The 24617-nt window shown below is 37.0% G+C and overlaps 2 protein-coding genes across 9 annotated transcripts in view; one reads left to right on the plus strand and one right to left on the minus strand.

Annotated features, from left to right (window-relative positions):
• Positions 1-24617, plus strand: part of LOC129725896 (leucine-rich repeat transmembrane protein FLRT3) — a 96583-nt gene that overhangs the window by 69574 nt on the left and 2392 nt on the right. For both annotated transcript variants that reach the window (XM_055682294.1, XM_055682295.1), the window contains 2 exons: positions 9562-11431; positions 11495-11589. In XM_055682294.1, coding sequence (XP_055538269.1) covers positions 9562-11431; positions 11495-11589 — 1965 coding nt within the window. The remainder of the gene's footprint in view (positions 1-9561; positions 11432-11494; positions 11590-24617) is intronic.
• On the minus strand, positions 490-2135 carry LOC129725899 (lysozyme c-1-like). Of its 7 annotated transcripts, none has more exons than XM_055682308.1 (5): positions 2020-2135; positions 1106-1334; positions 943-1031; positions 817-880; positions 490-757 (listed from the first exon to the last, which is right to left on the minus strand). In XM_055682308.1, the coding sequence occupies exons 2-5, from the start codon at positions 1251-1253 to the stop codon at positions 615-617; spliced, it is 444 nt and encodes a 147-aa protein (XP_055538283.1). In that variant the 5' UTR covers positions 1254-1334; positions 2020-2135; the 3' UTR covers positions 490-614. The 7 variants fall into 7 exon arrangements, with proteins under 7 accessions (XP_055538283.1, XP_055538286.1, XP_055538280.1 ...); XM_055682311.1 differs by having other exon boundaries at positions 490-754; positions 1976-2132; XM_055682305.1 differs by having other exon boundaries at positions 1976-2132.

The raw sequence follows: 24617 nt of genomic DNA on the forward strand, positions 1-24617 counted from the left end.
GTAGCGCTAGCCCCGCAATTGTCCTGTTCACTAAACAGTCGGCTGCGAAGTCTGTGTATTAATAAACAGAAGGTCAAGTTCCGGATCGGAATTTGTAACACCAAGGTTTTCCTTTTTTACAATAAAATATATAAATAATATGTCATAAGTAAATGAAATGCAAATGATAAAAAAAACAGCATCTACTTCATCATCATTTTTAAGATCTACTTCAACACGAAGAAAGATAAGATTACGGCGAGTATTTTATTTTCTCTTCTCATATATGACCTGTTATAAAAATTAATGTAACCCGACCAAATCATTCATTCGAACCTACCTGCAATTTGTTTCCACCTGTCTAGCAGCGTTTATCAACAGCAGGAATACCGTAAATAAATACTAACTCGTATGTTAGACAACAACAAAAATGCATCTGAACCAATTACTTTTTTCGACTCCAATAATTTGTGTTCTTATTATACTATTAAGGTGTAAAAATTATTGACCTTTTTACACAAGATTTATTCTTCAATCTCAAATTGTTTTATTTGTATAAAAAATTCACATGCAATGTCTATTTTGCACTTTGTAACTATTTTTTCAGAAACCCGCAACTTTGCTCTCAAAATCCTTCAATTCCAACAGCTTGAGATATCCGGTAACGGTTTCTGTTTGCACCTGCTGACCCATCCCTTCCAGTACGAGAATCCTTGATCCTTGTGGATCATCTTGGCACACTCAATGTCGTCGGAAATGTCGTCCGTCAGAAAAGCTGCTGTGACAGTGGAACGGAAGTTTAAAAATATTGCTCCTCAAATCTTTCACCGAAATTACCTTCACAATTCTTATTACACTTTCCTCCTTTTCGACCTACACGACACCATTCTTTGCTGTTGATCTAGCAAAAAAAAAGCAGTAACTCGGGTTAGTTTGTCTAATTGTTCACTACAATAAAAGTACCTGAAAGATGCCATAACTAGTAGTTAGATTATCGTGAGCAACTTTCTTAGACGTGTCGCCGCCGCTTTCTGCGTTGACAAGGCAAATCCCTGTGAAAAAAAGTAAAAGCTATTATTGTTTAGACTAAACACTAAAAAAATGACCCTTCTAGTGCAAAGCTTACAGTTCGAAATCAACGTCCGCGAAATCTGATGGCTGTCTAGCAGCTTAGCCAGTGGACACTTCTGGAACACTTTGGCATCTACCACCATCACTGACACCGAAAAGATGCCCAGCAGAAAACATATGCCAGCTGGTCTGCAGATCATCATGAACCGCTTTGGAAACCGTGTCCAGCTTTCGCGTTACTTGCCTGCCGGCGGCGTTCACTATCAGCTGTACAATGTGAAGTTCTAGGAACGAATAATCATTCAACTGATAATAAACACAGATCGCGCCAATTCGTGAGAGATACAGTGTGGAACAAAACAAAAAATGAATCGTTGATTAAATGATAGTCTGACCCCTATTCGTGTCATAACGTTCGTCTTTTACCGATACTATTAATAGTCTTAGAGACTCCGTCGTTGGTGCAACTCTGTCGGTATGACGTTTCCGCGGAATTCCACGAGTTGTTGATTTGGAATGGTTATGAAATATTTTTTTTCAATCATTCTACGGTTCTGCGAAGCCACAACATTATAGATTGTGAGCCACTTGGGCAGTGTGTTAGTTACTGATGACTTATGGCATGATTTTTTTGTTTCAGAATGAGAATGAAAACCTGCCACGTGTTTATTTAATATTCATTTTAACAAAGATAGAGTCTTATGATCACGATAGTTGATAAAAAAACACCGACAAATTATTTCGTACTGGTGTACATGTATGCTTACTAACAAAAATCTACACGAGGAAGTGTGATTTGAATTGTTTGGTAAACAGTAATTAAGAAGTTGAAGATAATCTCTAGTTGTTTCGGGGAAACCCGGTCTTATATTTACTCGGAAATCGCTTCACTTTCCATTAAATTTCACTATCAGTACTCTTTTACCGTATTGGCTTCTATCAGCTTGCTTGCTTATAACAACAACTCACAAATGGTGCTTCAACTGAAATCTTAAGCTTCATAGAACGCGAACGTCAAGCGTAAAAAATTCGATTCGAACCGGTTCCGGCAACAAACAAACATGCACTATAACATTGCCGTGCATCCCAATGAGAACTGAGAGTTGAATCAAACCGGAGTCGCTCACTATTGCAATAACCGCAATAGAGGTAGGTTTAGTTAAAATCGTTCAGCTGATTGACCCCCAGGGTGGGAACTTATTAGCGGGGAAGCGTGAGCGGGTTTTCACACATCATTAGTAGAGAATTGACGGAACGAAGTTATCGTTTGAATTGCTCGAGTGCATATTTCTTTTCTCAGCTATAATAGTGATGTCTAGGAGGTAATAAAGCGTGTTTTCCTGTATGAATTCATCACCTCGACCAGAAACATAGATCTCTTGTGATGTCACCCGGTTTTTGCTGTAATTCAATTATTAACAATATCACTATTAAGAGTAAGTGACATGATTATTATAATTTGTGCTAGTGTGTATGCCCTTCCTTTTCACGCTTACTATTCTGAGCCTCGCTGCCACCGGCCAATATTATCCCCAATTACAATTTCCCTGAAGAGGTTTCAACTGAATGACCCTCTGATCAATTTCATTGTGAGAAGGATTAATTTTTGTCAAGAGGTATTTGTCGAGGTTTCGTAGAATTCAACGCGAAGAAAGATCTAATGGGGAGCTTGAGAATAAACCCATGTTTAAGTCCATCGATTTCGAATGGCCCTGATTCTACTAAGATTCGAACCCACGACCACCAGCTTGTCAAAGCGGACTCTGCGGCTACAAAGCTCTCAATAAAGCGTGTTAGAAGTGAGTATTTTTTCGGGAACAACTATAATGCTTCTGGAGTCAACTCAAAGACGGAAAATTTATTTTGTTTACAAATTTTTCCATCTTCTGTTACTTTTCAGTCACTTTTTTATTTAAAAAAGTTAAATGATTTATTCTCACACTCAAATCGCTCTGTAACGCTTTGCATACTTTTCAGGTTATTTAATGTAACTACTTTCGCCACACAATGGTGACAGAAAATAGAATCTCAGTCATTGTAAACTTATGTTGAAAAAAGTGAACAACATTTTCGGATGAAAACAAAAAATATCTGACTATCGCAGAAAATTTCGATAGTTCCTTGTCAGACACGTTTTCGCGTATTATCGCGTATATTTCCGCTTGAAATACTGTTGGACAGTGTTCCATTGGGAGACATTTTCAATTCCTGGACCTGTGAATCCCGCTTCCGCGGAATCATGCTCTTTAGAACCGTTTGTGTAGAAGCAAAGTTTTAGGTTAGATTATTTATTTGGAAATCATCCAGTATTCGTAGGTGTCCTGTTAGATCCTCTTCTTTTAGATTAGCCTGACGATTCACCTGAGGGCACTTTATTCCGAAGTGGAAGAAGACAAAGACTTCGTTTAATGAAGTACTTCCAATAGCTACTCAAATCGATGCGCAGGCCAATCTTTGGATTTTACCAAGCTTAGTTTGAGTGGATGATAGAATCGTTTTGGATCACAAAACTAACGAGGCATAGGTTATTCTTGGTCTGATTATTGTTATTGTTTCGAATGAAAATGATAATAGTTATTTTGGAGAGGTTAATACTCAAGCCCCCTCAATTGCACCACTAAGTTGTAAGATTTAGTGCAGTTTCCCCTAGCCAAAATCACTACGGGTCGCGTGCATTGTTTAGTGGTTTTTCTTTTTAGGGATGTACCACCGAGTTGAGTAATAATTTCGCAGCTACAGCACACGTGCCTTTTATGGCCATTTGTATTAAGTAGTGAGATACATTATCAAATGCTTCTCAAATATCAAGAGAAGCAGCTAGAGAAATTTCATTGGACTTTTATTTTTTCCCATATTTTTTTTAACCAGATGGGTTTTTAAAGATCGTTTCACAACCACGACATTTTTATAATTTCGTTGATTTTTTGGTAATCACAATTAATAAAGGTACTTATCTACATTTTACACCCTTTTGAATAATTTATTAATTGTATGCAGGTTCTTGAACTTTTAACACCTCATTGCAAATCAGTGATTTTAAATATGCTTCTTTAAAGATTTGCCCAATTCATTCATGGTTATTAACTAAATCAACTAAATCACGTGAAGTATTATCGGAGATCACTAGAGCCTAAATCTGCCTAACGAGGCGATTTACATTGTGATACTAAAAAAAATGAAAGATTATAGGTTTCTAGCCATTCCTGTAAATTTTGTTGCCCCCAGCCACCAACATTTTTCAAATACTTGAATGAGTTTTCTCGTAAACATAACGTTGTAGCAACGAACCCGGCGAGCAATTACTATGTGACATTCTCACGTAAGTTAACGCATTTCTACACTGCCTAGAGGCACCCAATTTCACAGGAATGGTTAAAAAGCTATAGCCTTTCTAGGGCAGCTATTTCGAGCTTTAGGGTAGCAGTTTGTTCGCCAGTGTTATTTACTAATATATATACAGAATAAATATTGTGTGTTCTACCACAAACGATGCACAATAGTCCAAAAACCGAATGTAGGGAAAAGTTGGATCTAGAGTTCGATAGCAATATTCTAGAGAAAAACATTCGTCTGCCAAGTTGTTACATATTATATAACGCTTTTTCCATGTTACCAAAAATTAGAGTGACCAAATTTTCTAGTAAAATTAAAAATCAGATATTTTTTTTTTAAATACGCAATTTTCATTTGTTTGACGATCTTTTTGGAACAAACACAAAATATGTCTCTGGGATTTTGAAGGCCACATTCAACTGGAGGAAATTTAAAAAATATTTTGTGTTTTTTATTCGAGTAAACTCAATTTAAAAACATTATAAAAATTTAATTTCATATTTTTGAGTTCAAACGTACACTTATTCGATTCTTTGGTATTTTTTCAAATTTTCAATTTGAACCAGAAACTTTTATCTTATAAAGCTGTTTTTTCTGGTCACCCTATTTGGGAACTGGTCAACCTAGCAACCTGAGTCAGGCAGACAGACAGACAGACCAGGCTTGTTAATACGATAGATTATCGTCGATAATCGTCATCGCCGATACCGATAACGTCTGCTATTGTTACTGACGATGACGATTGCGTCTTCAAACATTAACGTTATCGACGATAACGATATTTACCTGACGTTATCAGCTCACTAACGTCTGTTAGAGCAAGTGCACCAGTGGCTATATTTCCAACAAAATAACCGCACCGAGCGTTACTATTTACTTTTGGAAAATAACAACTCAAGGAAGGAAAAATTCTCGAGTAGCAACGAATTCATAAGTTTGGCAATGCAATAGCAACGAACCGATTCGTTGCTATTGGACCAAATGCTGCTTTGTTTGTGTTGCACAGCAGCCAAAGTGAAACTGCGAATTCGTTTATCAGACGTTATTGATTCGATACCGTCCAGTAGCTCTCGTCCTTGGCAATGACGCTAATGTCTGAAGACGTTAGCGTCTTCGTCGATAACGATAGCAGACAGTATCGTTATCGGCGTTTACGATAAGTTATCGATTAACAATCTTGGACCTGACATAAAACACGGGCTCACTTTCGATGAAGATCATTTTTTGCAATTTTGAGCACAATTGAAGCACTTTACGTGATCATTTCCGAAATAGGGTGGCGAGTAAAATAACTCTATTCCATATATCTCGCGTAACTTTTCAAAAAGACCTAAGTAACAATGAGCGATACTCTCCTCTCTCACTCTGTTTCGCTAATCGTTAATTATAAAAGTCTACAACGATTCCTTGCCACAAATCGGAAGATTATAACGTTGCCTTGCTTACTATGCGAAGCGTATCATGGGGAGTGTAAAAACAACTTAATTATTTATCGAAAAGAAAGTAAAAAAAAAGTCTCTCAATGTTATTTAGGTCCTTTTGAAATTATATTTAATTTTCAATTGTAACCGGTGTTACAAATTGTCCTTAGTAATTTTTAAAATGTGCTGTATGTATATTGTAACTCTTGTGTTTCTAATTTATTTTCATGTAGTTTGTTAGTAGGATTAGTAAATTAAGATAAAAATAATGTTATTAGTTAAATTGGTAGGATACACAAACACAAAAAAATGTTATACTGAAACGGGCCAAGCTAAACGCGGTTAAGAACTGTTATACAATATCAGCGAAATACAACCCTGAGGGGGTGGGCATAATCAAAATGCAGGAAGAGGGAAGAAACTGGTGGGTGATAAAAGGAGGGGAAATCAAGAGTTGAAAAACCGCCAAACGGTCAGAAGTACCGCAGCGTTCGTGTGAGAAGCAAGTGAGTAGAGATATAGAATAAAATATAAAGCAGCTAAGTGAGTGCCGAATATTAGCCAAATAAAGAGTGCATTCAGGTAAAGAATACCACCCCACTTTGGCTACGACGTGCTAATAGTTTATGTCCACGTAGGACCTTTTTTCTGATTTTTCTCCAAAACGAATACTTTATTCGTTCGTCGTTCTCTCACTTCACACGAGTCGGCCTAGGTGATGAAATCCACCTACGTCTAACCGTAAAGGAGTTTTGGGCAGCGACGAGCCCGCGGAATCCTCGGGCAACTGGTCCTGATCGTTAAGGAGGACCCTTCTCGGTGGCGTCAATACGGTCCCGTCCGTGGCTCATCGATTGAGTCAACGAAGGAAGACGCTGAATAACCCGCTTCGCCGCCAAACCACGCATCCGCCATTGCGATTTTGGGCATCATATTAGAGCAGCGCAGAACAGCAACGAGTTTTCCCCCTCCCCCGCAACCAGCAATGCAGCCTCGCAGCAGCAGCATCGTAGCAACAGCAGAACCAGAACCCTTCAAAGTAGCCGGTACGTACCGTGGAAAAACAGATTGATCCGCCAGCGCCCACCTCACATACACCCACACGCACACCCTTAAGATACTTAATTAAAAAAAATATAGATTGGATTACCAGTTTTTTTATCATAGCTAAAACGAAACCTCCCAGAAATCCAATAGTTTCTTGCACAACCTTTCCGCGCGTAGCCCCTCCGATTACCAAAATAGTACAAAATAGTAACACAATTCTTCATAACTTTTGAACCAGTTCGCCGATTTTCAATGTTTCGGATCAAATTAAAGGTAATTGATTCTAGATTTAAAAAAAATCAACCGAATCAAATGCCACAACAAACAAATGAAAACGGCGTATTTTTGTTTTTTTTTCTCTATCTACAAAGATAAAAAAGTTAGACTCCTGATTTCATCGAAGAATTTGGTCACTTTAATTTTTGACATGAAAATATTCTCTATGTAACTACTTCGTAGAAAAACATAGTAGGAGGGTGGTATCCAAGACACGACCGCATGTGTTGGACTGCGGTATTTTTATGTTCCAGCAAAACAAATAGTGGACGGAATTTTAATGCTAGTATTTCCTGCATTTTTATCTAGCAGTGCATTTCTAAATGCTAAGACGATTGAGCGATATAAACAATAATTTATACTATATGCATGGATGAAACTCAAATGAATAATCGAATCAGAAAAACCTTTGTAGTAGCTTTACTGTCAAGTTGAGCATTTAATTTAGTGAATTCGGTATACTTTTCCTTTCTCAGCGAACAGCAAACTAAGCGCAACTATTTGCAATTGCAGACCAGAAAGATACAAACAGAAATTTTCAGATTGGAAGTTGCTTGACATTAAACGGATAAAACTCGTGTATTTAAAAAAGTACGATAATTCCAATAACTTCAAAAAAAAGCAGGTATTCAATTATACGCATTTTGTGTAGTGTTTATGATTCTGGCTGTCAAGGTTTTGGCGAATGACAGAAAAATATATAACTTCTTCAAATATGATTTAGGGCTTTTCAAAATCCTTTTGCATTTCTTACAACAGAAAAAAGTTTGATTGATTAAGCATGATTTTGTATTGCATTTTACTAATTTTCTTATCCACACTCACTGTAAGTAAGCAAACAAGACAATAACACACCCTACCGACACACACAGTAGGTTACTGGTTGATCTATCGGCTGTAAAACGCTGCGAACGAATGAGTTGCCTGCTCACCTTTGCTGCGTTATAATCAGCTACTGCTTTGCTGGCTGCAAGTCGAGCCCGTTTTCAGTAAAAGTCAAACGTCCTCTCGATGCAGTAAGCTGTTATACAATGGAAACTAAATTTCCGCAAGACCTTTTATACGTGACTACTGAGAGTTCAACTTGGCATGGGCATGTCGCAAAACAAAAAATAGTAAGCTAGAAAATGACAAAGAAAGTAGAACATTTTTGATAGCTGCACCGGCCGCGGTTAAGAAATGAACACAAAAAAGCATGAACTCAATTATGAACTTTTTGCGTAGTTATCGTTGTCGTTAACGTTCTGGCAACTGGCAGAAAAATATTAACGCATAATAGTTTAATAATTTGTTTGGTTAGGCATCATTTTGGATTATCATTCACCGAAGACACGGAGAGCAAGCAGGCAAACAAGATATGTAGTGCTGCAGTCCACCGGTTGGTCCGTCTGCTGTGAAACGCTGCGATTGGTTGCTCGGCATAATTTAGATAATATTTACCAATTTTTTAATAGTGTATCTCAATCAGTTGGCTGTTTTTGTTACATAAATTATCCGTAAAAGAATTTTTGATCATTTGACGCCAAAACTTCGATAGTCTGCTAAGAAATTATTGATATATGAGCCCCAAAACCCAGACCGCTTTATCCATGGTTGAATAACCACAGAATCTTCCAGATAGACGTTTGCCCGACGTCCAAAGTTGTTGTCTACCATTTTGCTAACGAATTCTAGATCCAAATTTTCCCCTGCATTCGGTTTCTGGACCACTATGACATATTAACTCTACTACATATATTTTATGTTTTATTTTGTCAATAGATTTCAATTGCTTTCGCAATTTAGTGAATGTAATTGTTGGAAAATTCTAAACCTACGTTTGTTAAGTATTCCAACGTATAATTGTTCACTTTACCTAACTTTACTTTACTTTACTTTTATGGCGAAAGATCACCCACTGCCGAATCCAGAATACGCCTCCGCATCACTCGATCTTGGGCTAGTATCATACAACACATCTAATTAGAGCGGGTTCTATTACGGAATTGTCGACCTCTCTTCGGCTCTCTACCGGAAAACAAACGCATGCGGGAACCCTTCCCTGTTAGCATATGGCCAAAACCGGGCTTAGGACTCGATCTTCACTTAAGTTACTCGTATTCTAGTCAGGATCACGAGGAGGTTGAGATAGCGACGTTCTTCGTATAGGTGACAGCGGGGCCTTGAATTACGCTTACCAAAATTTGCCAGCGCAATATATGGTGATAAAGGATTCATTAGGCTTTGAAAATCAAGGTTCACAAATTGCTGGCCACATCACGATAGAGACTAGTAGTGCTGAGCATTATATGAGACACTCTGTGGCTCTGTGACTTTGCCATATCATTGTATATTGATCCAATTAAAAAAAATTTATTTTAAATTTGTTAAGAATTGCATATGTATAGTTAAAAATATTATCTAACGTTTTTTTAAACTGCTTCTCTCACTGCAGATTTCACATCATGCTGTGTCTGCTCGTTACACAGCTCCTGGCAGACACCTACGGAGCGGAATTCATGACAGCAGGAATCGCCGGTGGAGGTCACCCGGTTAGCATTAATACGCCCCAGCAGCAGGACCAAAACTCCTCTTCATCCGAATCCTTCATGGGAGCCGATTCAGATCGAATGAATCTTACGACCTCATCAGTCATCAATAATAGTAACAGTAGTAGTAGTAGTAGTAGAAGTAGCAATAGTAGTAATAGTAGCGATAGTACAACCAACACTAACCAAAGAAAGCAACAGCAGAACCAGGCAAGTGCCAAGGAGGCTTTTGGGCTGACCTGGAATGCATTGAAGTACGTTAATAAAGGAGAACTGGGGAAGAAACGGTTCGAGAAGAAATCGGTCGTTGTGACCCCGCAGCAGCAACCACTGGATATGGGCAATTGGCAATGTCCGAACATTAGCCAGAATGCTAACCTGGAGTGTGGCTGTGATTTGCCTCATACTTTACGATGTCGAGGCGATCTACATGGACTAGAACTGATAGCGGAAGGTCTACGAGCATCCAGGTATTCCGTTTCCCTGCTAGACTGCACATTAAAAAATGTTACCGTCCTGAGCGATGCAAATATTTTCGAGAATATCTCACTACAAGGCCTAGTCATCTCATCCGGTGAGATTAAACGAGTTCACAGAATGGCATTTGCTGGCATCAAAAGCTCATTGCAAGCACTAGGGCTTCCGAACAATGCCCTAGTAGGAGTTCCGATGCAGTCGTTAGCAGCAATTTTTCACCTAGACCGACTAGATTTATCGAATAACAAAATCAAATCCCTTCAAAACACAGATTTCCTATCACTTTCAAAACTTTCCTACCTCGAGCTGGGCGAGAATCAAATCTCATACATTGCCCCGAAAAGTTTTATGCCGCTAAGAAATCTAATCCATCTGAAGTTAAATGGTAACAGATTGGGAGAAGCGCCGGAAAGTATAAAAGCTCTCGAGCCCTGCCTGAACCTTCGAGAACTTGATCTGCGCTCCAACACCATCCGAGGTCCTTTGAAAAACACGACCCTACCCGTTATCAAAGGCCTGGAAGTACTCAACCTAGACAAGAACTCTATCACCAGCATTCAGAATGGTGCTCTCGAAGGTCTAGCCTACCTGCAGATGCTTTCTCTTCGCCACAACCAAATCGACGTTTTACAAGATCACGCCTTCTCCGGGCTTGCCTCGCTACAGGTCCTAGATCTCGGCCACAACGGCATCGTAGCAATATCCGGTTCATCCCTGAAGCACCTTCCAAGGCTTATAGTTCTAGATTTGACACACAACTTCCTGCGAGCGTTGACATCCGATATCGTCTCACCTTTACCTTCGCTGAAGGAACTCCGCTTGGATGGGAACGACATTTCGATTATCGCTCAAAATGCTCTGTTCAATGCATCATCCCTGCATAGCCTTTCACTGGAGAACAATCCGCTCACCTGTGACTGTACGATGAGACCGTTTGTCGAGTGGCTATCGACCGCTAGGATAGCGTCGCAGGATGTCCTGGGTGCGGTTTGCGCTACCCCACCGCATTTGGAAGGAGCGTCTCTGTTGCAGGTCACAGTCGATGCAATGAAATGCAATATCAATGGAAAGGACAAAATCGACCAAAGCACTTTCCAAACCATTGAGGTTATGTTGAAGCTAAAGAACAATCAATCTTTCATACGTGACATCAGCGGTGACGTTCAGCTTAAGGGGGTTAATTTTACCGACGAAAGTGACGTCTATCTCCGATGGCGACTGCAGACGGATGAGTACTCCTGTCGCTACGTGTACGTGTTTCATGATGACGACCCGGAGAATATATTGTACAGTTCGGAGGTGGGTAGTACGAAAAAGGAGTTTAAAAAAAGCATTTTCAATCTAACATTGATCTATTTTTAGGCGATTTGTAATCAAGCTTCGGAAATGGCCAACGATACGGATTACGACTTTGTTACCAAACTGGTTGGAGCATATGACCTGCAAAGTGAATTCAGGTAAAGTTGCATTCTCGAACATTAACAAAAAAAATATTGAAACTCATATTGTTATCGATGCTATGAACCCAAAAAAATGTAGAAAAAGCGAACTTGCCATTTTTCTTGAAGTTTGATACACGTTGAATTGTTTTCAAAAAATAGTTCTGGAATATAGAGTCACCAAAAAAGGACACTATTCGTTTTGATTTGGTGAATTTGAATTGCTGACAAGAGCTCAAGACCAAATTGATTCAGAGTGCAAGAATGTCTCTACGCCAAAATATACGGGTTTGCACTACAGTTACAAAGTTCGAAGATTGGAGCCACTTCACAACCTTTTTCAAAACTTTCCGCTAATTTCGGTTTAGACACAACTAAAATGTGCGACATTTGAAAAAATTAGCATTGGCGTTCTAAACTTTTATTTAGACAATTTCCAATAATTAAGAGATCTGTTTTTATATCGAAAAACTCTATGGAAGATTTTGTTATTTCAAGGATAAAAGTGTGCGAGAAAACCTGTCAGTACAGTTTTTTCATGCAGCAACTTAACATTTTTTTAACATGATGATGATTTTTTTAAAATGGTGACGACGTTCGTGAAATTCTTGCAATATACAATTTAAAAAAAAAGGTAAATTGAATACCCAAAAAAAAATCGCTATTTAACGCTATCAATCGTTGAATTCAAAGTACTTTAAAGAAAATATAGAAAAATAGTGGGTATGCTCTCACGAAAAACTTCGATGACGAAACAATTGAAACCAAATTCAATCTTAAATGATTCAGTCGCCACTAAAACATGTTGCTGACATTTTACGTAGATCAGACACTACCAATCAATTTCTGAGACTTTTTTACTCAATATAAGTTATAATTTGACTACCACTTTTAGATATTACCGCATAATGCTCTACATATCGATATTATTTTGCTTTGTGAAATATACTAAAACCATGCCAAAACCGGTTTGTAGAATCACCGTTTTTGTCTGATTAAAGACCTGTTTTTTTTTTAAATGGATTTTGTTCAAATCGATATCTGGAGCAACCAGTTATGAGAACGTGGCTTATAGACAGTCTCTCTACACATAGTGGCGTCTCCAAGTAGCCTAGAAAAGAAAAACGTTAGGACATAAAGCCTGAGAAAAATTTTTCAATTATTATGTGTCATTGACCACTGTATATTCCATTGGAGATCTCCAAACCGCTGGAAACGTACCCATAACCCTCCTTCCTCGCTTTAAAAGTCATCAGTTTATATGAAATAGGTGTACAAAACTTTGTTACATTCCATAAGTAATATCAATCATTGTAAATATCCATCTAACAGTTGAGAACAGTTAGCTTCTTAAGCTTTTAGTCATTATTTTGAATAATATCATAGCTAGACAACATACCCTATACTGTGAAAAAAAAACATACCCTATGTAAACAATGCAAGTGTTTTGGTGTATACTGAAATGATTTTGTCGTGAATGTTAATTTCGCACATTGTACCGTTCATTATAGCTTGGCACAATCTCACCCCAAAAGAGCTCATAAAGTGTACAGTTTGAAAAAACATTATTTTCTAAGCCAACACAGGTTCAATGCATAATATTTCCTAAACACATTGGAGACGACATCCTAACGTACCAACTGAGTAGTAAGTTGATGTGATTTCTTGATCGGGTTGATTTCCCTGGGACATTTTTGGATAACGTTATATGCGCATGTTTTTCACCCTGTACTTTGAAGTTGTGAATAAATATGTCACGTTTCATAAAGTATTGAGTTTGAGGTATTAGGTTTCAGAAATCTCGAAAAATTGAACATACAAACATTTCCCGTTTTGGCTCAATCTCACCCCCGTGACTTAATCTCATCCCGGCAGACGGTATCCCCGAAGCAAAGACGTATTTTTTTTTTTCAAACTATGCATACAAAAAGCTGCGTAACCGCAAGGTTACAGAGTCCGCTTTGTCAAGCAAACGGTCGTGGGTTCGAATCTTTGTAAAATCAGGCCATTCGATGTCAAAACTGGACTTTAAGTATGGGTTCATTCTCAGGCTCCCCACCACTTACCATTCCTTCATGCTGAAATCTATAGCACCTTTGCGTGACTTCCTCTAACCAAAAACATAAGTCCCTCTTATTTATAAAACTGGCCAGAAGGACGCACAACGAATTATAATTGGTGATATTTGGTGAGAAGAACGAGCATCGGTATGGTAGAACAGTAAGCGTGTGAAAGGAAGACTATCACATTACACACAAGCACTGATAAACAATAATAATAAGCATGCCACTTCTCAATAGCGGAATTGTTAATAACACTGTGCTACAAATGAAAAAAAATGCAAGAACTTCTGAAGTGACCTTGTGTAGGTTGTAGGTCTTGTTGAGTGTAACATTCGCTCATACTAGAAACTTTCGAAACACCCCCAAAATCTGAAGTTATGGTCAAAATACGGTTTTTTGGACCTCAGCGCATATAATATTTTTTAACTCAGTCATTTATCAACCGATTTTCAATATTTCAAAATTTTTAAAAGGAGCGATTTTATTTATTTTTAAACTATTCATCACATATAGGTAAACTTTTTAGACATATTTATATGTTTCAAAAGTTCTATTTTTCGGCTTTCCAAAACAGCCAAAACATAAAAAATCGGTTCAAAAGTAACCCTATTAAACATAAAAATGTTAGCTTAGGTAAAAAAACAGGGTTTTGACCATAACTTATAACTTTCGAGGTATTTGAAAAACTTCAAGTAAATGCGCAAGTAACACTTGACTAAAGCTACACCCACACTAAGTCACATCAGAAGTACTTGCATTTTTTTATCATTTGAGCTCCGTGAAATAATTGTGCGATAGAAGCCAAAAATTCTAGTTTACTTAAAAAATGTATAACTTAGCCAAATATCAACCGATTTTCACAAAACTACTTTCATTGGATTCGGAATTGAATATACTTTCAAAATTATGATATATGTGTGGTATGTTTTCTACAAAAAAAGACGACAAATTTCAAATTAAATTAAAAAATTGCGTGAAAAAGTCTAAAAAAATTAGATTTAAACATAAATAACTCAACATGTTTCATTCATATTAGTGAAAACCTGTATATATTTTGAAAGCTCTATTTGTTTCCTTTCTAAAACTGCTTAAATATTAAAAATCGGTTGATAAACGACTGAGTTAAAAAATATAATATGCGCTGAGGTCCAAAAAACCGTATTTTGACCATAACTTTAGATTTTGGGGGTGTTTCAAAAGTTTCTAGTATGAGTGAATGTTACACTCAACAAGACCTACAACCTACACTAGGTCACTTCAAAAGTTCTAAATCGCTGTGGCACAGTGTAATAGAAGTGCGGGATATAGCAGACACCCGGGCATATTTCACAATAGATCTACGATTCTGGTCGCAGTGAGGAAGTCCATACAGAAAAAATGCATTTAAAAATGTAGTTCTGTCTGTCTGGCTGATCCATATGGACTTGGAAGTGACTGAGCCGATCGGCGTGAAAATTTATATGTAGGGGTAGGGCCGGGGAAAGTATTTATGATAATTTGAGACCCTTTTCTTCTCTATGTGGACTGGCCCAGAGACATTTGATCTATTGTGATATTGCTCAGGGTAGTATCACTATTGAAGTAATTTATATCTTTCATTTATATCCGTGCTTGTGTGTGAGAGTTTACCCTTCCGTTTCAAGCTTACTGCTCTACTATACCGAGCCCTTTTCTATCCTACCAATATCGCCAAATTACAATTCCCTGGAGGGAGATTACACCTAACGTTCCTCTCTGGCCAGGTTAATTCTAAGAGGGACTTTATTATGTCAAGAGACATCCGCCAATTACAATTCCCTGGAGAGGATAAATATTCCTAAGATCAGTTTTATTATAAAAAGGACTTATTTTATCAAGAGGAAGTAGTCTTATCGAAACCTTGTTCCTTCCGCCAAGACCACGCCATAATCACAATTCCCTGAAGAGAACTATTATTCGTTACTCAGACCAGTTTTATTATAAGCGGGACTTATTTTTGTTAGAATGAACAGGGGTATGGGGCCATCCACATACCTCGTGGACAGCTTTGGGGGGGGGGGGGTTGGTTAATTTCCACGGTTCATACAATTTTTTTAGAATTCATATGGGCAGTTGTCCACGGAGGGGGAGGGGGGCGGGTCAAAATCGTTCAAAATCTGTCCACGTGGTATGTGGATGGCCCCTAGGGGAATTGTGGGTAAAATGAACAGAGGTGGTAAAATGAACACCTGCTCAAATCTCAACTATCACGTTTAAAAAAAAAACAAATTCCATTGACACTAGAAAATATTTAAGACAAACTATGCGACTCAAAACAGTCAAACAACGAAATTAGTAATGTGGTAGTGATGTTATTTTTGGCTCACAAGAAATAACCTTATTTAAGTGTAAAACAGTTTTTCGTAAGGACTTTTGTGCACATATCTGTACTCAGACTACTAACCACCAGAAATCTAAAAGGTTTGTCATTGTTTGAATGTTTTTTTTTAATATATTTGAGTATTTTCAATAATACGTAATGTACGGGTAAAATGGACAGCCCATAGTGATGGTAGAAAAATTGTGCAAATTTCCATTAAAAATCATAGATGCTTTGTGTTTGTATCGAAAAACCGCAACATTTAACCTGGACCGATGAACAGATGGCAGTGGCTAAGAGTGCCGTTGAATGCGGCATGTCCATAAAACAAGCTTTCACCATTTCCCAGTTTCTTGCAGATAAGGTCATATATTGTTATTAATTCTACGACAACCGGTAAAAATTAAACTGTAGGTGAATGCATAACTGTGTCACGTGTAATCGAACAACATTTTGCTACCAGTAAAGCGATAATTAACGCTCACGTCCAAGTTGTTCATATTACCACCTCTCTATGTTCCTTTTACCCACACGTGTCCATTTTGTTCCCAAAAAAACTCTTTTTGAAAAAGCTCAAGAAAACTTCGAAAAATATTATATTTGAGTATTTCTACCTACTTTTTGCATCAATCATTACTTGCTCAATCAATGTGCGCGATCGACTCATGGTTTAATTGTGGAGAAAATTGAGAAATAGCTTAGGGTGTCCATTTTATCACCCCTTCCCCTACTATAGAATTCAGCTTAAAGGAAGGATAATATTTAGTGGAGAGGCTGGAAATAAACCTATGTTAAAGTCCTTTGACAACCAACGAAACACGATATTCAACTAAGCAAATGGAACCAAATTTGGCATGTGGAGATTTTAGGCAGGTGGTGGTCCCCGTGGCCCTGTGGTTGACGGTGATTCTACGAGACTGGTTTTGGGATAGGCTTAGTATATTTCACAAAGCAAAATAATATCGATTATTTCTGATCATTAATGGTAATTCGCTAATATCTCAAAGTGGTAGTCAAATTATATCTTATTTTGAGTAAAAAAGGCTCAGAAATCGAATGGTAGGTGTCTGATCTACGTAAAATGTCAGCAAGATGTCGATTTTGCCCCAATTACCCTACAATACAAAAATAGGTTTATCTGCTGACATTTTACGTAGATCAGACACCTACCATTCGATTTCTGAGACTTATTTACTCAAAATAAGATATAATTTGACTACTACTTTAAGATATTAGCGAATAACCATTAATGCTCAGAGATAATCGATATTATTTTGCTTCGTGAAATATACTACAACTATGCCAAACCCGGTTTCGTAGAATCACCGTTTTGAGCTCAGTTTTTGTCCGATTTAAGATCTGTTTTTTTTTTTTCAAAAGATAGGTCTTAGAACAAAATGGCGTCAAAAAAACATAAAAAATTACCGGTTTCTCAAAATTTCAAAATGGTGCCATTGTTGCCCCTTAAGTTGAAATATGTTCAAACTCGGGAAAATTTAGTTTTGCACAAAAATACACAAAAAATATATTAGAAGCCAAGGCAGAAAAAAAAAGTGAATTTTTGTTGCACTGTGTTATTTATTATTGTCTTATTGTCATTCTTTCGGAATTATGAAATTCAAATCGTCGTAATGTTTGGAAACGATATTCGAAAACGCATTTGTAATGAGTTTTTGAATCATCAAACGGTTGAAGTTTTGCTGAATAAAATAGATAAAAACCACATCTAGCACGTTTCCAGTTGAATTGAGTCTACCTTGTGTTAGAACAAAAGAAAACTTTTTTCAAGCGCGTATTCTACGCTTGTACGTGGGGAATTTTGATAATTTTCAGTTTTTTAGAAATGGCGGGCTAATTTTCTCGCAAATTGGAGGAAAGCTGAAGCGAGAAAAAAGATCAGGTGGTGCCATTCCAAGAAGATCTGTAGAATTTGTTAGTTCTTTTGGATTGTTGGACACTTCTTGGTTATTCATCTACATCAACCAACGTTATATAAACAATTCTGACTGATGACTGAATATTTAAAAGCCACCGTTGAATTTCATTCACCTTTTTTTTTCTGTGTGGACTCATCACTGCGACCAGTGCTTAGTTCTATTGTGATATTGCCCAGGTGTTTCCTGTACTCCGCACTTCAGATTTCTTGTGTGTAAGTTTTTTACCTTTCCGTTTCAAGCTGACTGCTCTACTATACCGAGCCTCTGTCCAACCTAACAATATCGCCTAATTACAAATCCCTGTAGTGAACTTTCATACGTTACTCACACCAGTTGTATTATAATAGGGACTTATTTCTGTTAGAAGGAGAGTCAACAGGAGTACTGTAGAATTTAGATTGAAGGAAGGGTACGTGGTGGGGAGTCTGAGAATAAACCCATGCTAAAGTCTTTTGACAACCAAATGGCCTGATTCTACTAAGATTCGAACCCACGACCACCTGCTTACCAAAGCGGACTCTGTAACCTTGCGACTACGGATCTTCCTTTCATTCAACTTACCTGAGCCACTACAATTTTTTCTCATCATACACCGGATTAATCACAAATCGTTCACAACTGAATTATTTTCTTTTATTGTCGCTTCGTTGGAAAATAAGCGAATAATCACGTTTTAGTGAAAAAAAACTCTAGTAGTAGTGAAGGTTGTCAATTGAGAAACAAATCAACTCCAACTGCCAACGCCTTCTTAGAACGCAATATGTCCTCTATCTCTACTACTGCTATTTGCAGTGGAAAATCGATTTCTTATTTTTAAGTTTCCTCTTCAATATTTCACAATTTTTCTCGCGGTACAAAACTGCTCTGTGTTAAGACGAACACAACAAACAAAATTGAGTACAAATCGGGCGATCTATTCTCAAGTTATGGAGGTTCGCACATTTCTGTCTCTCTCCTTAATTTATATATGAGCCGTTGCGGAACAGAGTGGTCTAAAGACCATTTTTTCGAAAATGAGTTTTTTGCATAAACCGCATCTACTCAAGAAGCTGAAGTTGGGAGATTAAGAAAATTTCTGAAAATCGAATTTTAAAACTGATTTATTCCGTGTTGAAAATTCGTCCGAAACAGAATGGCCGTTTTGTTTCGAAACAGAGTGATCTATGTACATAAATCGATGTAATACTATCATGTAACACGTAACATGTAGCATATTACATGTGATAAGGAACATGCCACTTGTTTTGTACATGTCACACGTGATATGTAACATGTTACACGTAATATAACACGAAAAATGTAACATGTAAAATATTATGTAATATGTAATATCTTGTGTTACATGTAATGTAACACGTGACATCTCATATGTGACATGCTATATATATCATATAACATATGACACTAGCCATTTTATACGATTTACCGTCATTTTCTTTGTCATTATCGGGTTTGTGTACATAGACCACTCTGTTCCGAAACAGGGGACTGTTGTGCGTGTTTTATCTCTTCTTGAAATTTAGCTAATTTAAGCTGTTTCCCCCCAAACAAAATTAGTATATTCAGTGAATATCAAAAATTAAATTCTGCTGGTTACCGGAACAGTGGAAAAAGGAGTCACCAGGACATTCTAAGCAAGCTAAGTAACATTTTATTTTGAAGATATGTTGTTTGTTTTCGAGTCGGTTATTCGAGACGCACAAAAAACACCGACGAATAAAGTACGCTCGCAGCACCGTCTGTTAGCGGATAGAAAAGCGAGAGGTGTACATGGAAAAGTGGCGACCTGCATATTTTTCACTCATATTATTGCGTGCGTTTATTTAAGTAAGTAAAGTAAGTAAGTATTTTTGCGTGCGCGTTAGGCAATTCCATTTTACCATTTTACGAACTGCTAGAGTAGGAAACACGGTATTTGCTGATCCATGTTTTCTGTGAAAATATTATTCATGAATTGAGTTCTGAAACGTCTCTTGAAATAGTCTATGGCCGTGTAAGGTCGTTTCTGTTTCGCTCTAACTGTGAATCGTCGCATCGCGCACTCCAATTTTTCCACTTTTTGCTAATAACGTTCATGGTTGTGATAAATGCGTGAACGTATGGATGATTTGTTTAGATGATTTTACGCGATGAAGAGTCTTAGAAAAGAGCGAGACATCTGCGCAAGCGCGGCAGCGTTTTTGTAATAGCCTATTTCAATTCATGTTTTCGGTCACTGAAAGGAGCAAAACAACAACTATTGATATGTCATGAAATAGTCTAAAAAAGTCCATCACTCTTTTTGGGAACACAATATAATGGACACTTTTCATATGTTTTTCGAATCCGTTTTAACTATTTTTTGCGTTTTCCACATTAAAAATATGAAATTTTCAGCTATGGAAGGCAGTCAACCAAGATTTTCTTCACATGCCTCTTGTTGTATTTTATAATTCATTTTTAAGAATCTCACATTATATATGATCATATCTACAATGTTTAGATGACTTTATACGGTGAATAGTTGCGTGGCAATGTTGTTGTAATAATTTATTTCTATTAATATTTTTAGCCGCCAAAAGCAGCACAATACTATAGAATTGTCATGAATTAGTCTAATATAAGTTCATATATTCTATTTCAGCACAACATAACGGATCATTTTCATATGTTTTTCCAATCTTTGTTTAATATTTCTTTTGCGTTTTCTGCGTTAAAAATTTGGATATTTCAGCTGTGCAAGGCAGCCAACCGAGATCTTCTTTACATGACATATTTCTTCTTATTGTATTTTAGAATTCATCTTCATTAATCTCACATTATATCATTCAGTCTCGCTTGTCGCTTCTTCCGAACAGCACGTACAAAACTCTGTCTCCACAAACAAGTGATCTGCGCGCTGCCGTTCCTTTGTTTAGTTCTGCTACATTGGCTTTCTTTTTGATTGTGCGAAGAAATGGAAGGCAATACCATTGCAGCGCAGCTGCGAAAGGCTAACTCTGAAGGTGGACCTTGTGTGATGCGTGTTAACACGGCCGTGATTGACTTTGCATCCTGTGTCCCGCGCCCCCCGATACGTGAAGTCGAAAAAATAATCAAAAGTGAAATGAGAATCAATATCGATGAAGTGGATAGTATACAAATGCATCATGTGCGCAATTGTGTGCTGATAACATTCAAGCTACTCGATGCCGCTGAAAAATTTATAAACGAAAATAACATGAAACATCGCATTCGGAATGAGCAGTTAAACTATTTGATTCCGGTGTATATGGAAGACAATGCTATTGATGTACGCATCCATGACCTTCCAAAGGCGTTTAGTCCGAGGTCAATAGAACGTGTGATAGGCGAGTATGGAGAAGTTTTGTCTATTAGACACGACACGTGGAAAAACTTCTTTCCGGGAGTTTACAATGGCGTACGTATTGTGCGTATGCGTTTAACCAAACCAATACCGAGTTTTGTCACATTTGCCGGTCGAACCTACTCCGAACAAAGTTTGGTTACCTACAAAAACCAACGCGCAACTTGCCAATGGTGTGGCTTAGAAGCTCATCCGGGAAACCCCTGCAACAAAGCGGTACAACACAGTTCGTCATCCTCGACAGCCAACGACGAAAATAGAAGTAAACAGTCATCAAAGAAATTACCATCAACGGAAACAACGAAGACAACAACACAAAATCCAAATGCGAAACTGCCAACAACTAAAACAGCAACGGAAAAAACATCGGTCCAAGATACATCAGCGCAAACTAAGGACAACTTACCTGATACTGATGCCATCGAGTTTAAAGAGATAAAACGAAGACTCCGAAAGTACAAAACCTCGAATGGAAGCGATAGCGAGATGTCAGCCAGCGAGAACGACATGATTTGCTCTGACCCGGAGGCAGGCAAGAATATTGGTTCACCTCCCCGGAAAAGGACCACGACGCGCAGTAACAACCGAAATGGCCCAACAACAAGAAAACCAAATGCAACAAATAATAATATACAGCAGCAGTAGCGTTTTTTATTTTATTTTTTGTATCTGGCACCGTAAACCTAGAGGTATTGTGCCGTGTCAAATAAACGAGTTAATAATCTCACATTATATGTATACGATCATATCTATATTGTTACATTAATCCAATTAAATCATGGTCATATCACTTATCAAAGTGAATCCTGATCGAAAACCCACCCCGCTAACAAAAACTCCCTTCCGTGGTCTTTGTAGGGATGCAGAGGTATACTCGGTCTCTAACAAAGCAAAGACTACATTCTAACATTCCTTCCTTATTGAAGGCTTCTTGCGGTACTGGCATAACTCGAAATTCAGAGTTCGAAGAGAAACGGGATTATAAAGTTGGCGTATTACCCTTATCGTCTCCAAGAAATCTACGAGCAAGTTAAAAACTTTCAAAGACACATCGACTTATAACTTAGTTTTTTTGTGGATTTTGAAGCAAGTCTTTGTGAAATAAAACTTAATCATGTTTGGTTTGATTTGACTGCAACATGGAAAACTTTTGAGTTGTGCCGGTATTGCACGAAACCGACGATATCCCCACCTGACTGTAAGGACGTGGCCGGCGCCGTTATTGGTCTATAAAAAATCTGGTCATTGAATGATGCCCAGTGAGAAGGAATTACCACTCCCAGTCGTTCTTTCAGTTGATTCATTGTGCATCTTTAGTGGCTCGGACCCATCACGGAGTAGCAACCATTGATATGAACAGTCAGAACTAAGCTAAGCTAAGCATAGACCACTCTGTTCCGAAACGATTCGAGGATTCCAGTGAATATATATATATATATATATATATATATATATATATATATATATATATATATATATATATATATATATATATATATATATATATATATATATATATATATATATATATATATATATATATATATATATATATATATATATATATATATATATATATATATATATATATATATATATATATATATATATATATATATATATATATATATATATATATATATATATATATATATATATATATATATATATATATATATATATATATATATATATATGAGAAGTCAGAGTGGTCTATGTACATTGGTGAGATAAAATCACCGATTTCGCAAAGAAGCTGTTAATTTTATGTATCCCAATGTTAAACATCTTCATAACTTTTATATTAGAACATTTTGTTTGAAAGAATCCGTTGAACAGAATTTCATTCAGAGATTTTTCGAAAATTGCTTCTCCTGAACAATTTGCTCGATGGCACATAGACCACTCTGGTTCGCAACGGCTCATATTTAGATAGTCTAACATAATAATCAGGTCTGTAACAAACAGTTCTATGTAGTTCTACGTCAGGGCACAACCCTTTCTGATCGCACAATATATACTCGAAAACAACAAGTATTGTTTGTTTTTGAAACAGAGAAACAACCAGAAAACTCTCCTCTATATAGTCTTTAAAAGTGGTATTCCCCCTTTGAATAAATTATTCAATTGTCAGGGATATGTGATTATTTGAGTTATTTGATTTCACTTTGTCTTTTGAGTTTGAACGTATCGTCACGCATTAACAGACTAGAAATGAACCGCAAGGTCAATCTTTGGAAGTATGTGTAATCAATTTAGAATATTTAAAAATAATAAAATAAAAAGAAATGGGCAGGATGAAGTTTGCCGTATCAGGTTGATTTTTATAAAAATGAGTTACAGTGTTTTACAATTCATTTATTTCCTTTAAAGAGAAGTATCGATGACGATAGCATTCAGTTGTTATCTGCTAAGTTTAAAACCTGCCAAATGACAACAAAACCATTTACATTGGTTCAGATACTCTTATTTCTTCGTCACAACTATAAAGAGAGAAACAAATGGAAAGAAAAACAGAGACTTGAAAAAGAGCGAGAAAAAAAAGTGAGAGAAAGAGAGCAAGAATAAGCAAAACTTAGGGAGAGAAATAAGGAAGTGAAAGGAAGAAAGAGAGAGAATGAGAGAAAAGCGTAAAGAGAGATTGTCTTCCAGTCGGGGGGCATAAAAAATGTCTCAGAAGTAGAATGTTTCGTGTGGAAAGTGGTGCGGATGTGGTGCCGTTTTTTTTAAACAACTGCATAAAAATTATGCTTTTTGACATTGTTATGAATTTGTAATATATTATCTATTAGTAATTAATAATTGAAAAGAAGAGTAAGAGTTTTGAATTCAGCGACTAATATTCAAAATTAAAATACGTCGAAATCTGATCAGTTTCTTCTGAATATATGAAATTGTGAACATTTTTCAGTTGAAATACGCAATACCTTTCAGAATTGTAGAGAAAATTAAATCAAAAAAAAAGAAAAACTAATAAGCGAAATAACAGTATAAAAAGAAACTGGAAGGGTAAGAAAGAGAAAAAAAAGGAAAAAAAGAAAAAAGGAGAGAATGGTGGGAAAAGATTAATAGAGCAAACGAGAGAGAAAGAAAGACAGAAAGCTAGGGAAACATAAAGCAAGAGAAATATGAGAGAAAGAGGAGGGAGACAACTAAGAGAGAGAAAGAAAGAAAAAGAAGAAAGAAAGACAGAGAAATAAGAGAAAGTGAAAGAGAGAGAAAAAATGAGAGAAAAAGAGAGAGATGACCTCTTATGATTGTTGTAATACCGCAGTGAAACTAATGATTGCATTGACCACACTTCAAATGATTGTCAATGAGTATAACCAAATTCTAGACGATTGGAGAAAAAGAGATAATAT

The sequence above is a fragment of the Wyeomyia smithii genome, chromosome 2 (assembly GCF_029784165.1).
Source record: "Wyeomyia smithii strain HCP4-BCI-WySm-NY-G18 chromosome 2, ASM2978416v1, whole genome shotgun sequence".
Taxonomy (NCBI): Eukaryota; Metazoa; Arthropoda; class Insecta; order Diptera; family Culicidae; genus Wyeomyia; species Wyeomyia smithii.

What these genes read in the sequence shown, in the direction of transcription:
- LOC129725899 (XM_055682308.1), bottom strand. Translation starts at nt 1,253, where the DNA reads ATGATGATCTGCAGACCAGCTGGCATATGTTTTCTGCTGGGCATCTTT. An exon ending in GCGGACGTTGATTTCGAACT is followed by an intron (nt 1,032 to 1,105) that starts GTAAGCTTTGCA and finishes TTTTTTTCACAG; the next exon opens with GGATTTGCCTTGTCAACGCA. An exon ending in GTGTAATAAGAATTGTGAAG is followed by an intron (nt 758 to 816) that starts GTAATTTCGGTG and finishes CCACTGTCACAG; the next exon opens with CAGCTTTTCTGACGGACGAC.